This window comes from Epinephelus fuscoguttatus, linkage group LG21 (genome assembly GCF_011397635.1).
Source record: "Epinephelus fuscoguttatus linkage group LG21, E.fuscoguttatus.final_Chr_v1".
NCBI lineage: Eukaryota > Metazoa > Chordata > Actinopteri > Perciformes > Serranidae > Epinephelus > Epinephelus fuscoguttatus.
This window is the reverse complement of record NC_064772.1, coordinates 13,576,119-13,592,622: the sequence shown is the minus strand read 5'-3', so window position 1 is coordinate 13,592,622 and position 16,504 is coordinate 13,576,119. Positions and strand designations below refer to the sequence as shown.

Here is a 16,504-nt window from a genome sequence, read left to right as displayed (position 1 = left end):
TTTGATCTTAGAAACTGTACACCTGCTGACTCACCATAGTAGGCTTTGCAGCTTGAGGAGGCGGAGGTGGGAAAGGGGAGGTGGCAGATGAGGCTGGGGTGCTAACATTGCTGCTGGTGCTACTCGCTGGTGATGCCGGGGAAGCGAGAGAGGACATAGGGCGGGAGCTTGGGTCCTTAGGTGGTGGCGGCAGGTCTAGCGGGGGCGGTGACGGCACCTTCAGATCTTGTATCTCTGCTGCGAGTTTCTCTTCTGTCGCATTAAGGTCTGCCACCAAATCAGCCATGAGCGCATCCAGATCGGTGTCTTCCAGTTCATGGAGGGACTCTGGTGTTGGAGGAAAATCAATTTATTTATTTATTTAGAACTGACTATGGTACAGTATATTAAAGACAATTGCTAGAAATATTCCAAAACTGTTAACAAAGTGTTTCCTCTCTTTCGAAATATTTGACCCCTGAAAAAACACTTTTCATGTAGTCATGTAGAGGATGCATCTGTTCCTTTTTTAAAATGACAAATGTTTTTCCCTAAACCCTAAGAACTTTCATATTTTACAAGTTCCTCTCTCTGTGTTATAATAACAACTAAATGAAGAATTTTTTTCTTTTTATTTCTCAATCATCTTCCTTTGTTTTCCATGAGGCATAAGGGCTAGTGGTGCTGTAGGGAAGGCTGGGCTAAAGCACTAGTAAATGATAAATTTACTGTTATTTAGCTACATCTTGTAAAGGTTGCAACAGTCCAAACTAAAATATCTCAATAATTGATGGATTGTCATGAAATTCTGCACAGACATTTGTTGTCTCCAGAAGATAAATTCAACAGACTTTGGTGATCCTTGACTTTTCCTCAAGCAGCACCTTAAGGTTAATATTAGTGATTCAGAGTGTCCAGTGATTTGGTACAGGCATTTCTTTTTCCCCTCTGGATGAATCATAGTAACTGGTGATCCCATAAAGGCTAACTAAGGTATTCTTTCAACCTGGAACCTATTTTCCAATCTATTGTGTCCAAGTGACTAATGAAGACAACTTTTTTTTTTTAAACTTAGTCCAGTATTGAGAAAGAGTGCTGCAGCCGGCAGTAACAAGCAGGCTTCCATTAACCACTTGTGAATACAACTTGCAACTACTTGCAATGAGTCAGTCTGCAACAGCTGACGGACTTGCCAAAGCAAGCGAACATGCAGTCTGTGACAGTTTGTAACTTACTGGGCTGGCTGACTTTGCTACAAGCTGGTTAGCTGTTGAAATAGGTGACGTGCCTTACATTCTAAAAGCAGCCGACTTGAAGGCTGAGTTGCAGGCATAGACTGTTAAAGTAAAATAGGCAACACTATTAGTCAGTTTGAGTCAAGCTGAGATAGACCAGCTCGCACTGCTGCATCTTTACTCCATAATGTTTATTAATGGTTTTTGTCTCACTGAGACTCTTAGGTCTTAACAGGGCCTATAGCTAGTTCCACTAAGCAGTCCAGTATGTTCCAGTTCAGTTTGGTATGAATTATTTCTGTTTCCACCGTGAAAAGTTGTGGATGTTTCCAATGGAACCGTTCCTTACCATCCCCATTTTTGATCACCCCTCTGTTGGGGTACCTAGCACACAGATCTGGTACTAAAAGGTGGATTGATCAATAGAGGACGGTCAGTCTGCTCAGGGCTGAGCTGTGGCTGGTTTTGAAGCTTATATAACCACTGCTCACACCGTGGAGTCTTACATACATGAGTAAACCATAACTACAAAATGAAAAGATGCTTTGCTGCCTCTCACAGCAGCTGTGGTCTGAGAAAAAAACCCCAATGTAATTCACAAGGCCGACTGCCGGCAACTTTCAAGGTGGAACGTTTACTTGTTATATTACTCAATGCATGAGTTGACCGGATTATGGGAATGGCATATATTCTAATCCTTGTTTAGAGAAGAAAAAAAAAAATAGAGTGGTGGAGTGTTCATCCTGTGGGCTCCAGCAACACTAAACCCCAGCGCTTGCCTGAGAAGGATTAAATGCACAAACCCACTATTTTTAAATATCTCATAGAGAGAGACTCTCACAGCAGCCTGTTCTATTTTGTTCTGAAAGTAACGGCATGCAGCATCGTTCTGTGGACGGTAAACGAGGTGCAGACTTCCATCTGTGTCACCGGTAATGAGGAAATACAGTGAGTGCTGGACAGAGCAGTGAGTGACAACAACCCCGCCCAGCAAAGGTGCTATATGTGTTTGGTGGAAACAGGGCTTAGATGTGACTGCATCATTGAAAGGATCCTTTTAGAGACAGACCTTTTTGTTAAGTATTTTGTTTAACCAGCAACAGCCCCCAAATCTCTTTGCCAAACCAACCAGACTCCTCTGAAATAATCAGTAATTTTATCATTGTAAGACAGACTACATTCAAAGTTGACAGAATCAGAACAAAACTCACAAGAACTACCTCGGTTCGTCTCTGCACTGTCCCAAAAATCACCAACACTCTTTTGATTGAAGTTAACCCTTAACCCAGTTACATGTGAAAATATGCTACCTCTTTACACGTTAAAACTACTGTTTACTCTTTAACTTTCCATCTCGTATCCTCATTAGCGTCAGCGGTACTTTGTGTTTAGTGCTAATTAGCAAATGTTGTTGATGGTGAGCATGGTAAACCTGTTAAAACATTAGTATGTTAGCTTTGTTATTGTGAGCATATTAGCATGCTGATGTTAGCATTCAGCTAAGTACCGCTGAGAGCTACGAACTTGTCTGTTGTTTTTAGATGTTTGAAAATGGTTACATTTTGTGATTAATTGGCCCTCAGTTAGATGTAGGAGGGTTTGTCTCTGCAAAGTAACTTGTGGGTAAAAGCTGATAAAGATTATCTGACAGGACTGAAGTACTTAATGACATACAGGGGAACAGCAGAGTAATAATGACAGATGCTGCCACCTTGCTTCAACATTAACCTGCTTGTTTTACAGCCCATAAGAGCCAGAGGCAAACACTGAGTAATTAGCACGTACATTGACCTCAATCTTCGTCTGAAATCACCTCTTTAACAGAAGCCAGATATTCTGCTGAGCAACTGAGTGCTGTTTTTCTACTTCTTTACGTCACTGCTAGTAATCTGGATCATCTCCTGGCTAACTGATGAAGCATGATATATATCCTGCCCTTGCACAACTGCCACATTGTCATCATGAAAAAGCTCAACAGCCAGCTCTTTGTTGCATTTCCACACATGCAATAGACAAAATGTTAAGTCACCATTGAGGTCGGTGAAGCCGATGGAGAAGTTGACTTCCTTGTTGGTGCTGGGGAGAGGCTCAGGAGGCTCAGGAGGTACTGTTTCCTGGCCGAGACTCTGCAGGGAAGAATGAACAAGGCAGTGTGTTTAAAAGAGCATGAATATAATATCTGTACAGCTATTCAAACCCCAGAGGCTCCACGAGTTAATCCACAACACATTCTGAAACATGAACTGTCCCCACACATCATGTAAGAAAGTATAATGTTTACATGTGTAATGTTACATCTGTTTTTAGGTATTACAACTAACAGGGCTTCTGTGTGTTGTATTAGGGCCCCCCCCCCAGCAAAATGGAAGCGATTTAGAATGAGCGGTGGGTTGGAAAACAACATCAAAGTGGTCAGCAGGGTTTTTCACTAAGAAAAAAATGTGTAATCTCTAGCCGCTGTGTGCCATTTGACCCCTTCCAAAAGAGTGTGTAATTTATGGTTGTTAGATGACCACAAAGAGTGTTTCCCCCTGCTGTGTCTGTTGTGCTTGACAGTGTAGAGTGTCTCGGTGATCGATGGTGGGTTTTAGTGAGTTTGTCGTCTGTCTCTAGAGAAGAAATGTAAGGTATTTAAGGTATACTGTTAGAGAATCAACCGTGGGCAGTCTGGAGAAAATGTGTCGCTGCGTTCAGTATGTGGTGTATGAAAGGTGCGTATAATATCTTTCATTAAAAAATGATGCTTTACTGCAAAAATAAAGAAGATCTGATGTTGTGAGACAGAAATATAGGTACTTATATATAGGTAAATAGCATTGTTAATTGTTAATAATGTATATATAATTCAATCCTTAGCAATATAACTTTTATATTATTTTCTTAAAGATCCAGTGTGTAGGATTTAGGGGAACAAGCCAATGCTTTTTTATATCAAGAGGGATTATGCAGAAGCATTCAATTATTACATCAAGGCCATAGACATGTGTCCAAAGAATGCAAGTTACTATGGAAAATGGGCAGCAATGCTAATGATGTTATGTCGATACAGAAGGGCTTTCTTTAGTGTATAATCACCTGAAAATAAGAATCACTGTGTTTTCATTTTGTTACGTTTGGTTAGAATCAGCCATTTATATCTACATAGGGAGCAGTGCCTCGTCTACAGAGGTTGTCATGTTGCACCACCATGTTTCTACAGTAGCCCAGATTGGACAAACCAAACACTGGCTCTAGACAGGGCCATTCGCGTTTTCACGTCAGCCACCATAATTAGCAGCCTCTCTGCGACAAGCAGTGTTGGAAATAATACACTAATTTGTAACATGAAACTGCTTTAATTTGTGCTTAATCCGGTTTAAATCACCTAGTCTATTTGTTTAGGAGGAGACCTCTGGAGATAACTCAGCTCCCAGTAAACAAAAAAAAAAAAAAAAAACCTCCTGACCAATGAGTACCGAAGGAAATCTAACTGGGAGAAATTTCAGCTGGTTGCAATCTGTAATCCTCACTGCTAGATGCAACTAAATCCCCTTAAATCTTACATTGTGGACCTTTAAGACAAGTATTTTTTGTTGTATATTGTAAGTATTTCAGCTACAGGGCACAATACAACTTAATAACAATAAGTTGTGATAATAAATCATGAGTGATAAATAATAAATAAGGTAATAAAGAAATAAATAGAAGGGAAAAGCCTGAAGATGTGGAGTGAAGTGTTGAAAGCCAACTGCCCAAAACTCACCTGAGTGAGGAGGTCCATCTCCCCCAGCAGGTCACTGAACATGGCGTCAATGTCATCCATCTGTTTAATGAAACAACAGAAGTTTCAAACACACACACTCAAAAAAATAGTCAAAGATCAGTGTGTAAACATTTTACCATGAGACAAAACTGGTGTTAGTGCACTGTTCGCGTGCATCAATGACCTGTGCTGATTGTTGCTTCAAGAAAACAAGTTTCCATTGATTAGATATGGCTGTCATGACGAATGACAGTGAAGGAATGTATGGAATGAAGAGGTGAATCCATCTGCATGGTTAGACTACTGTTAAACACATGTGTATGTTACACACCCAGTGGTGAGACGCAGCACTGCTACTTTACTTTGAAATGTGCGCAGTTGTATTAAGTGCCCTGAGGCCACACTATCTTGCAAAACATCTCCAACCCAGACTGAAGGAAGAAAAGTATGTATGCATAACTTCCAGGCACTCATCTTTCACCAGAACATGTTGCATCTTGTCGCACATGTTGAACTAGAGAGTGCAGTATCATTTTATTTTTGTATGTTATGTCAGATTCAGAGGTAAAATAATAGAGAATGATATGATTCGGACATATATTTATAAATGCCATCTTCGAAACCCTCCTGCTTTTGAATGCTACACTGAATGAGTCACACAAGTTCCAGTTTATTTTAAACCATAGATCCTCAAACTCACCACTGCAATGAGACCATTATGTGTCAAAATCATGCACTCACAACACGTTACATGATTACAAAGGACAAAGTTGTTTTCAGTCATTATGTGTAACAACACCAATTCATTTGAAATACTGTACGATACTGTGACAGTATAAGGTGTGCATGCTTGTATACTGAGCTTCACTATACATTGCTGATCAAGTGTCAAGACTCGTACAATCAGCTGCTATTGATTTAGAATAAATGTTGGTATTGTACATTTCTGCAAACCACAGATATGGATCATCTGTACCTTATTATGTTAGAAATATGTTGAAACTTTATGATTCTTCACGATCAAACAACGCTGTGGTTAATGCATTGATGTTTAGGCACAAAAACCACTTGGTTAGAGTTAAGAAAGGATCTTGTTTTGGCTTAAAATACCTGGGTTTTGGGGCACAATCCAACCCAATTACCAGAAAAAATGTTGGCATAGTAAATTTCTGCAAACCACAGACGGTTACAATTGCACATGACTATGTAGAGGAAATGCTGGAACTCTACATTTTAACAAGGATGTGGTTAATGTGTGGTCAGGTTTAGGCAAAGCTCATGGTTTGGATTAAAGCACCTGGTACTGGGGGCCCAATCCCAGCAGGAAAAAAGTGCCACTATCCTGGCGGGGAAAGCAGCGATGTCTATATAAAAAGCAACTGCTTTCCATGCCTGAAAAACAACTGGAAAAACAGCAATGTTTTTCTACAAATTATCCAGGTTTGGTGCTTAAAAAGCTGGAAATGCAGCAATGACTCGCTAAATCACACCTGGTTTTGTTGTTTGATCTTGAACAGTGGTCTGCTGTTGTCACGCCACCTACCATCCCCTTTATCCCCGCATGATAAAGTCAGCTCATACACTATTAAGAAACATTGATATGATTCGTAGGAAATGCACAATGCCAACATATTCTTCTGACAACTGTGCTGCACAAGCCTGGAAATGCCATGATGTCTAGCGAAAACACACAACTGATTTTGTTGTTTGTTGGTTTCACACAGTGGTCTGCAACTTGGCAGCTGTTTCGCCTAGGTCTCACGCCATCTCCCATCCCCTCCATCTTCTGATGACAAAATCAGCTCATGTGCTTGTAATATGAACTATGTCACATTAGAAATGTCGATATCATACATTATGAAACATACAATTGTAACATATCTATGGTTTTCAGAAACATACAATGGCAACATTTCAATCTACTGATCGAGTGGAGATTTATGTAGTTGAATTCAGACAGTTTGCATTTTCAGTCTAAAGCAGCAAAAAGCCTGTGGCCCGACTGTGTTTTTCTTGGGAAACAGCACCTAAAGATCCTATCTGTAATTATGTACAGTATGCTGTCTCTCACACATGTATTATTTGAATCCCCATTTTCTCAGAGTAAATGTTATGATGGGCTAGAATGTGCAGTCAAAACAGACTCCCTGTTTTCTTACACTGGAACAGGACCAGTAGTGTGAAGGTGTCAGTGGGAGTTCATTCAGTCACAGTGGTGCTTTGATGGGGTTTTTCACGGATTCCAGAGATGTAATGTGCTGTGTTTGCTACTGTACAGCTCCTATGCATGTTGACGGTCCAGTGTGCCCTACAGTGGCTGAGCCTGTAAGGGTACAATATTCTGATAAAGGACATTTTAACAGAGAGTATAGCTGCTGTAACTGCGAGCTCCATAATCACTTTGAGGAGTGGTTTGAAAGACAGCTCACAGGTGAACATTAAAGTTCCGCTTTCTGTCTGTGGTTCCGTGGCTGTTAATGAGTATCACTAACCTCATTTTTAGTTACGCTATAGAGCTAAACAGTAATTGTGTACAGGAAATGACATTTCTTTTATATTAACTTGAAATGTAAACCACACATTTGTGTTTCATTTTACCTCTTAACGGAAGATTATGAGAATGGCAATGTTGGTTGGTGTATCAGCCAATAAATCCACCATTTTGGTCCAGACTGGAATATCACAACAACAACTGTATGGATTGCCATGACATCTTGCACAGACATTCTTGGTTGCCAGAGGATGAATCCTACCAATTTTGGTGATATACTGACTTTACCTTTTGTGCCTGAATGAAATCAAATCTTTCGCTTTTATAGTAAAATAAACACAAATTCATGGTTCCCAGATGAGATATCCTTATGACTGTGATCCCCTGACTTTCATCTAATGCTTTCATCAAGTCAAAATTAGAATTTGGTGTATGGCCAAATACCTGCAACAATAACGATTATGCTCACCTGTATGCTACTTAGTTTTGTGCTAATTGCCAAATGTTAGCATGCCAACACACTGAGCTAAACAATACCTGCTGAAAGTCCATGTTACCATTGCTGGCGAGTCACTAAGAGACAATGTTGGCATTTTACGTCTCTGCAGACCATGGTAGATGGCATGTCACCTAGCTGAGACACCTACAAAGCTGGAGACCACTGTTCAAGACCAACAGCAAAACCAGTTGTGCTTTTCTATCACCACTGTGTTTCCAGCGGCTTTCTAGGCATCCAACATGGGTGTTTTGTAGGGACCTGTCAGTGTTTTTCCAGCGGGGATTGTGCCCCCAGAACCAGGTATTTTAACCCAAAACATGATGTTTTCCTTACCATAAACAATTGGATTTTGTAAACCTAATCACACGTTAACCACAGTGTTGTTCAAATGTAAAGTTTCAATGCATCCGCTATAATGTACGATTGTGACGTATGCAGACAGATACCATACCAACATTTATTCTGGCAAATGGGTTGACTAATGTAATTCTGAATATGTCAGTATGCTGTAATGTGATGTAAGCATGTAGTACTGTAACACCACTTTGTTAAGTACAGCCTCACAGAGCTGCTAGCATGATGTCAGTACCTATCAATAGCCTGTTCCAGTGTTTGTGGTGGTATGTATACCCCTAAGGGTACTTTGGAGTACTGAAGAGGGTTGGTGAGACTTTTTTATAATGTTAATTTAAAAAAATATCAGTCATGCATGATTCCTAAAACAATTACAACAAGTTCAATAAAAATGTAAATGTGAGCACATTTTACATTTACATTACAAAAATACCCCCAACATTTGAGTATGGCTAGCATATTGGGGCAACTGTGGCTCACAGGTAGAGCAGGTCTTCCACTAATCTGAAGATCGGCAGTTCGATTGCCGGCTCCTCCAGTCTGTCGAAGTATCCTTGAGCAAGCTAAAGAACCCCAAGTTGTTGCTGATGGCTGTTCCATCAGTGTATGAGTGAGTGTGAACGGTTACTGAGTAGCAAGTGGCACCTTGTATGGTAGCCTCAGCCACCAGTGTTTGAATGTGTGAATGTGACATGTAGTGTAAAAGCACTTTGAGTAGTCAGAAGACTAGAACAGTGCTATACAAATGTCATTGTGCAGATTACACAGGGTGAGGCACGAAGATAGGAATATGGCAGCAAACACAAACACAGTTTTTGTTTTCTGTGTTATGGCCTACTGTTTTCATATTCAAATGTTTTGTATAAAGTTTGAAACAAAATATGATTGTTCATTAAAGACATAATGATGTTGCAACAGTCTAGCTTGAAGCGTAGCTGTATTTTTGTAAGACCAGGTCAGCTCACCTGCTGACCTACAGTAAATACATCAGTGTGGCTTTACTAAGTTTGTAGCACAAAAGCATGACTGGTCTGCAAAACTCTGAGGCTGGGTTGTTGCATAATGATTACACATGGTTATGTTGACTGTTAAGTTTAGTGTGGTTAAAATTAAGGCAACATTTTTTTTCTGCACATCTATAACAGACCTCACAGTGGCTACACATTCTTTACCCATTGTTTTTTACAGGCCTCCTCATTAGAGTGCTGTTAGCCACTAACCCAAAAAAACAAAAAAACAAACAAAAAAAAAAAAGCTCCACCTACTCATTAATCTCATTGGTTTAACTCAACCAATGAGATTTCCTGTCCCCCAGAGAAACGTTTGCATAACTAAATCTCCAGTCATCACTTTCTTTTTCTTCTTTTATGGTACATTAGATATGAAAATATTATCTCTAACAAAGTGTAACTTGCTGCTTTCACTCATCACAGTTTGGAATCTGTTTAGTAAACTTTTAGATGTGAAAAGAAAAGAAAAAAGAAAAGCAGAGATTTAATCAAAAGCAAAGTAAAGACACTCGGGGCAAACCCTCAGTCACACTGCAGAGGAGACAGGAGTGATTGATTGTGTTCCAGGCAAAAGTTCATACAGTGCTGTGACATGATGTTTCCCATTTGGATGTGAAATGGATCAATATTGTTCCAACATTTAACAGATGGCGTGTGCATGTAGGGTTTGGAGCTTAAGAGAGTCTGCATCGTCTGATTTTATAGATGATAAAAACTTGCAGAACCTTTCTGATTGTGATGCTACTGCACAAAGTATTTCCATAAAGACTAAACTTTGAATGTCACGCAGTAATTTCTTTGTGTATCTGGCGTATGTGCCGGTCTTTGTAACTGTTGTGTTAGCGTATGGGCCCACTCCTCCACCCCTTACAAGAATGGATTGCCCCTAGGAGGAAGTGGTTATGGGTGAACTTCCTGCCACTTGCAATGTTGAAATTGTGTAGGAAATGGCGACATGAACAGCCACCTGCAACGTTAATACTACTGTTTCCTTCACTCACATTCTATCACATATTAATGGTCTGAAAACATCAATTGCATGGACATATGTGATATTCTGCATAACGGCAAAACAATCTATGCAATTGCAGACTCAAAAAATGCAATACTTTATATTAAATGCTCATTTAAAAAAACTTATACTAAATACTTCTTCGTTATTTTCATTCCTCTCTTCTTCCTGTGGTGTCACATTTTATTTAATGCTATGACGACGGCAATACAACAGATCTCAATGTAACAAACACAGTATGATTTTTGGTCCAAGTCACCTCTTTACTCACGAACAACCACACAGAATGCGTAAACACTGTGAGCATCTGATGCCACTTTCAGAGTGTATTTTCTAAAGTCACACAAGGAAAAAATTTGTGTCAGTCCGGTCACTCCCTGGCAGCTGCCTTTAGAGGCCAAATGTATTAAATGGAGTGCTCCCAACTCTCATACAGTAAAGAGAAGTCAGACAGGGTGAGTGCAGCATTGGTCAGACCTTGAAAACAAACAGGCATCTGCTGATGGAGGAAAGCGTTGCTCTTTTTGTGTGTGTGAAGTTTCTAAGTGCACGCTTGTGTTCGTGTCTCACTCCACCCATCAACATTAAATTTAAGGAAGCAGGCTATTACACTTTATCTATTTGTAGCTGTGACACTGCAAACAAAACTCAGAGGACAGCCACAGAAAGGTGTTAACCTTAAACTGTTGACACTACAACCATATTAGATTATCAGTACACAATCTAACATGGCTACTATCACTAGTGTTACTGATGACTTTTTTTTTGGTCCAGTTTGAATTGTGCCATGAATTACCAATAGTACATTTGTCCATTTAAAAGATATTTCAAGTTAAGAAAGTCATAGTTTGTCGTAAAACTGTTAAGAATTACATAATACCCGCCCCCGTAGTTACTGTTGCTAGGTCAGACAAGCTTGACAAGGAGAACATAGCAATGCCTGTTGCATTTAGCTGGATGGCGCAGTGATTATTACATAGTTTCTGGGAGTCAAACATAATCGCTTTAAGAAGCGGACAGGAAGGACTACAGTAAGTGATAAAAGGATGTATTCACAATGTTAACTTTCATGGTCAATGCAAAACGATGCAAACTGAGGCTTCCGGTCACAACAAAAATGGAAGACCAAGGATGAAGAGACTATCAGTCAACATTACTCCTGCACTGCCAGGTATGTGTCCCATTTTCCCATTTTGTAAAGTATAATGGGCATTTATAACTAAATGCAAACCGTGGTGCTGACCTTATGTTATTCTCTTTTTCTTTCTTTTCTCCCTACTAGAGATGACCAAGTTGTCTGTATCTGTTCAACCAACGAAATTATGTGTATTCCTATCTGTACTCATAACGGGCGGAGATTGAAATCACACTGGGTGGAGCTTAAACTGGAAATCGGGTGTGGCCGAACCAGAAATTCTTATCTAAAACCTGATATTGATGTAGGTTGATGAGAAGTTGCTATATTTATTAGTATTATTATTACTCTTTAAATAAAAATCCTTAAAAAAAACCTAAACCCTAAAGCCTTACAGAGATAATAGAATCAAAGGAACATTAGCCTTGGTCTTTTCTGGCCAATGATAATTCATGTCATCTTAAAAAAATGTCTGCAACCAACCTTTCTGTCCGTTTTCAAATCTCTTCAACATTACTACAGACATAAGGGGTAAGCAAACCTAGCTGCTGTTGTTGATCTGTCACAAGGCTAACTCTTCTTGATGTGGCTATACGTTACTCAGCTAGTTAGTTAGCTAGCATTCTTCTAACAGTAGTTGACATAAGATGTGACTTTACACAATGTAACATGTCTGTGAAGATTACAAAAGTACCCTAGACACATTTTTAACCATCTTCAAAATTTGGTTTTCTTTTCAACAGAAAAGGGGAAGGTTGACCAAGGTTTTGCCGTGTTTCAAACATACTCAACTATTATATAGTCCCCCAGGAATGAGTCCTAAAACCCAGAAATGAATTAGCATTTTACCACTCACAGTTCCCTCGTCTTGAAGTCAGTGGGTCTTTTTGAATTAGTTTTTTTGGTGAGGTGCCTGAAATAAGGTCTGTGGTTAACACAAGCTTAAGAGACTTTGTTCTCTGACATAAAATATCTAAGTAAATAGCCCACTTGTGAACTTTGAAGCATCTATGTGTCCTAACCAAAGGAGTTGCTCACAAGTTAAATAATTAGTTAATCTCAAAGCTAGTTGAGACTACAGAACGTCATCACACCAAGCCTTGCCAAACACGTCTTTATAGTCTTGTTATGCTAGCCTAAGGTTAGCTGTTAGCTAACGGTGATTGCATTTAGGCTTCAGTAATCATGAAAATGGTGTTCATTTGTGAATACTATCTTGCTGAACCAACTGGTAAATACCATGAATGTTTGCTTGCCACAGACCTTATTTTCTGCAATAATCCAAAAGGCTTTTTGATGAGGGAACCAGGGTGAAGCCAACTTCAACGTCGGCCTACAGAAAAGCACCATCCCTAGGGCATTCTATTGAAGCAAAGAGCAAGAAGTAGTGGGGCATAGGACGGGGTAATTAAAACAACTAAGTAATGTTATTGACTTCATGACAGTTTCTCTTGCTGGAGCTATGCCTGTGTGTTTCAGACCGGGATGTAGCCTACTCACATTGGCAACGGGTCTTGCTTGTTGTTGCTTGCTTGTTGCTCTTTTGCTACCCAACAGATAAAAAGAAAAGGAGTCGTTGGATAAAACCTATCTGATATGGTAACGTTACTTTTGTGCTAGGAAAATAGCTAAGTAACCTAGCTAGCTTGCTAACTTAGCTAGCTGGTGTTGGTGATATTGTGCAAGACAAGAGTTCACTGAGCTGTTTCACACAAGACTAAATGGTAGTACAATAAACCTACAACAAACTGAAACTTTCTTGACATGCAAATTGACCTTTAATATTGACCGACATCATATGTAATTGGCACAGTTCAAACTGGATCAATAAAGTATTTTTCTTTTGCCTGAAAGGTCGCTAAAGGTCTCTAAAAGTGTACTTTTATTTATTTTTTTTTTTTGCTGAGAGTCATATGAGGAGATGCCTGTCTTTTAGGCTTTGAAGCTACAGCCAGGAGAGGATTAGCTTAGCTTAGTTTAGCAGACTGGAACCAGGGGGAAACAGCGAGCCTGTCTTTGTCCAGTGCTTTAAAAAAAGCCTTGGGATTAAACAAACAACATATTAATTGTTAATGTTAGTGAGCTGGTAGACTATTTTTTTATCTTTTGACAGGCAGGGTAATTGTTTCCCCCTGTTCCCACTCTTTATGCTAGGCTAAGCTAACTGTCTCCTGGTTCCCACTTCTTATTCTGTGCATAGACATGAGTTGTATCTATCCTCTCATCAAACTCTCAGCAAGAAAGCAAGTGGGCTCATTTTCCAACATGTCCAGCTATGTATTGAAAAAAAGACACTGGATATAAAAACTGGCTTAAGATATCAGAAATGACGTGGACCTGTTGTGAAATCATGCAAAAGATTTTTATCAGCAATGGAGAGCCTTCTTAGTTGGAAGAGAGCTTGGCATGACTAACGCTATTTGCATAAAGTGCTCTAAAGTGAGCAGAGTTTTCCATTTAAAAGAACAAGCTGATGACATGTGTAGATTGTCCTCTATAAGGCAATATGGGGAGAAAAAACAACATTTACTGTAAAACAAAGTTTGTATTTATGAACTTTCATATTCACATCACTTTGGACAATGTTTACAGCCTGAAGGAACACAATCATGAAAGTATGTTGCTGCCACTTTGCACCATTTTCTCTCCAGAAACCGCTCTGAAAATATGTGATTCGTCAGCATTTATAAATATTATTGAAAACACTTGGGCATGAAATCTGGCGCCCTCTCAAACCCGCACAATGCATTGGGAAAACACACCACCGTGATTCTGGTATCCAAAGAAATAAAAAGTCAACAATATAAAGCATGCAAGCGACTTCTGCATTCCTCTAGAGAGCGATTCCCCCTCTAAATAATCTCAAATATGTCTCAGAGCACACATGTGTAACTCAAGTTTCAGGCGAGAAAATGGAAACCAGACAACAACTGTAAGTGGCCGTGTCGAGGCACAGCATGTTTACCATAATGAACAGAAACTCCCTCTCTTACTCAGCTCAGATATCTTTACTTGGGGTCTTAGGCAGATGTGTTTACAGAACTGGATGTACTCTACTGTAAAGTAGGCAAATTAGGGGGTCGGCTGCAGACACAAGGTGCCGGAGGACATAAAAACCAAGAATCATAACTGACATTTAACCATACATGAGATCGTATCTGTGTTTGCTGAAGGTGCTTTTGCAGAAATCAAACATGGACACTAATTTCCACTGAGGTTATATTTACATGACCTTTTTTTGTGTTACATAAAATCCCCTCTGCACATGAGTCATTGGACAGTCTGTCTAAACATATATCACAGCTTGCTCTGGCTTGACAGCGGTCAGAAACAGAAAAGATTTTTACTCTACCATTCCAAACAGTCTCTTGCAATGATATACAGTTTATAAGTAATCCAGTCCAAATTTTTCTATGATTTAATCTCATCTCAAAAAGCCAAAATGTACAAAATGTTCCTATCATCAGTGACAACGCTATTAGCTTTAACATAAGAGGCCAAGCCTATCAGTTTCATGTGGTTATTGAGTCATACAGCAAGCTGAAATTAGAGCTGGGTCCACCCAGTTGGAAAGCAGACAAGAGCACATATGAACTGACACTCTTTTCATTATACTAAAATATCCTAATGACTGCCTTATCGCTGTACAGCAACCTAATTAAGCTTTATCTCATGAGGACAAAAGTATCTAGTGTGACAATAGCCATTTTGTATCATTTTTGTACTGTTACAACTTAATTTGACAACTTTTAAAAGTCAAGGAGGAGGCTTTTAATCACAAAAATTGGCTTTCCAGTCTGTAACATATTATCTGTATCTTCTTTTCAGGCAGAAGGGGAAAAATTGTTTTGACTTCCCAATCATCTAAAAGCAACAAAGATTCAAACACAGAGCAGTCAATGTCATGTACGCTCAGAGGAAAACAGCTCTGGGTGTACACCGTTAACTCAACATCCAACTTAGCAGACATGTAACTCACCTTTTCAAATGTAATCCTTGTTTCACCGGTTAGTTTCAAGGCAACAGCCTCATGGACATCAATTCCTTCCCAAAATATTATTTTCTAAATAAGCTTGACACCAGAAAACAGTCATATACGGGCAGATTTGGGTGTGTTGATGCGGATTGCATCTGGCTCTTTTGACTGTTGACTTCTTCCTGCTTAATGCGGAAGTTCAGGTCGAGACCTGTCACTGCATTCCTTCTGAAAAGCTCAACACTTTCACAACAGTCTTGTCTGGGCAGCGCTGGGCCGTCCCTTCTCTTAACAGCCACCTTATCTGCATTGTACTGCAAGTGTTTCAAATGTGGACAGAGCAGGAGAAAACAAACTGCTGTCAAGTTTGCTGTGACCTCCAGTCGTGGTGGTGATTGACAAGCACTTGAGTAAATGATGAAGGATTTGGAAGTAAAGAAAAAATAAAAGCGAGGTCTTGGTGGGATCAAGAATGGCTGATTCAGCAAAAGGAATGTGACGGTCTTGGTTAATAATTCACCTCGCTGAGACTGATTTACAGCAGGTTTTTAGGCAGGAGTGGTGGCACGACAGTCTAGCTGAGTTTCAATGATCTAAGTTCTTCTGAAAAATACAGTGTTGCCTCCACACAATCCATACATTGAAAATTATTTGCTGTATGACTTTAAAATAAAGACAAACAAACCTCTTCAAGGCGACTCAGGCATACAGAAATTGCTTTCACTTACAGTCAAGCATTATTTTTCTCTGCTTAAAACCAGAAAGAAATATCTTAAGACACTGGTGTGGTGCAACAAGGTCAGCTATCTTCAGGGGGGGACCAAGGAGAGCTGAGCTGTCAAGCTATGAATAGCCTCTGGCTCTTATCTGACCAGGCAGACACAGATATCTCTATTTATTTGCATTTCTCCTTGAGTCAACCTGGGAGGCCAAAAAACAAGATTTCACATCTCTTTTTAATCCCTCCTCGCGTTACACAGACGTCAAAATATTTGGAAAAGGTCAAAAATAGCAAGGAATGAGGATCATCAAAGGTTTAGTGTGGATTTAGAAGGATATGTTGGCAGAAAT

The 16,504-nt window shown here is 39.6% G+C and overlaps 1 protein-coding gene across 1 annotated transcript in view; it reads right to left on the bottom strand.

Moving 5' to 3' along the window:
• The window catches only part of LOC125881749 (amyloid beta (A4) precursor protein-binding, family B, member 1 interacting protein), a 42,646-nt gene extending 26,982 nt beyond the window's left edge, over positions 1–15,664 (bottom strand). The window contains exons 1-4 of the mRNA XM_049565046.1: positions 15,437–15,664; positions 4,957–5,016; positions 3,244–3,340; positions 35–327 (exon numbers count right to left, since the gene is read on the bottom strand). Coding sequence (XP_049421003.1) covers positions 35–327; positions 3,244–3,340; positions 4,957–5,016 — 450 coding nt within the window. The 5' untranslated portion in view covers positions 15,437–15,664. The remainder of the gene's footprint in view (positions 1–34; positions 328–3,243; positions 3,341–4,956; positions 5,017–15,436) is intronic.
• Positions 15,665–16,504: the final 840 nt, after the last annotated feature.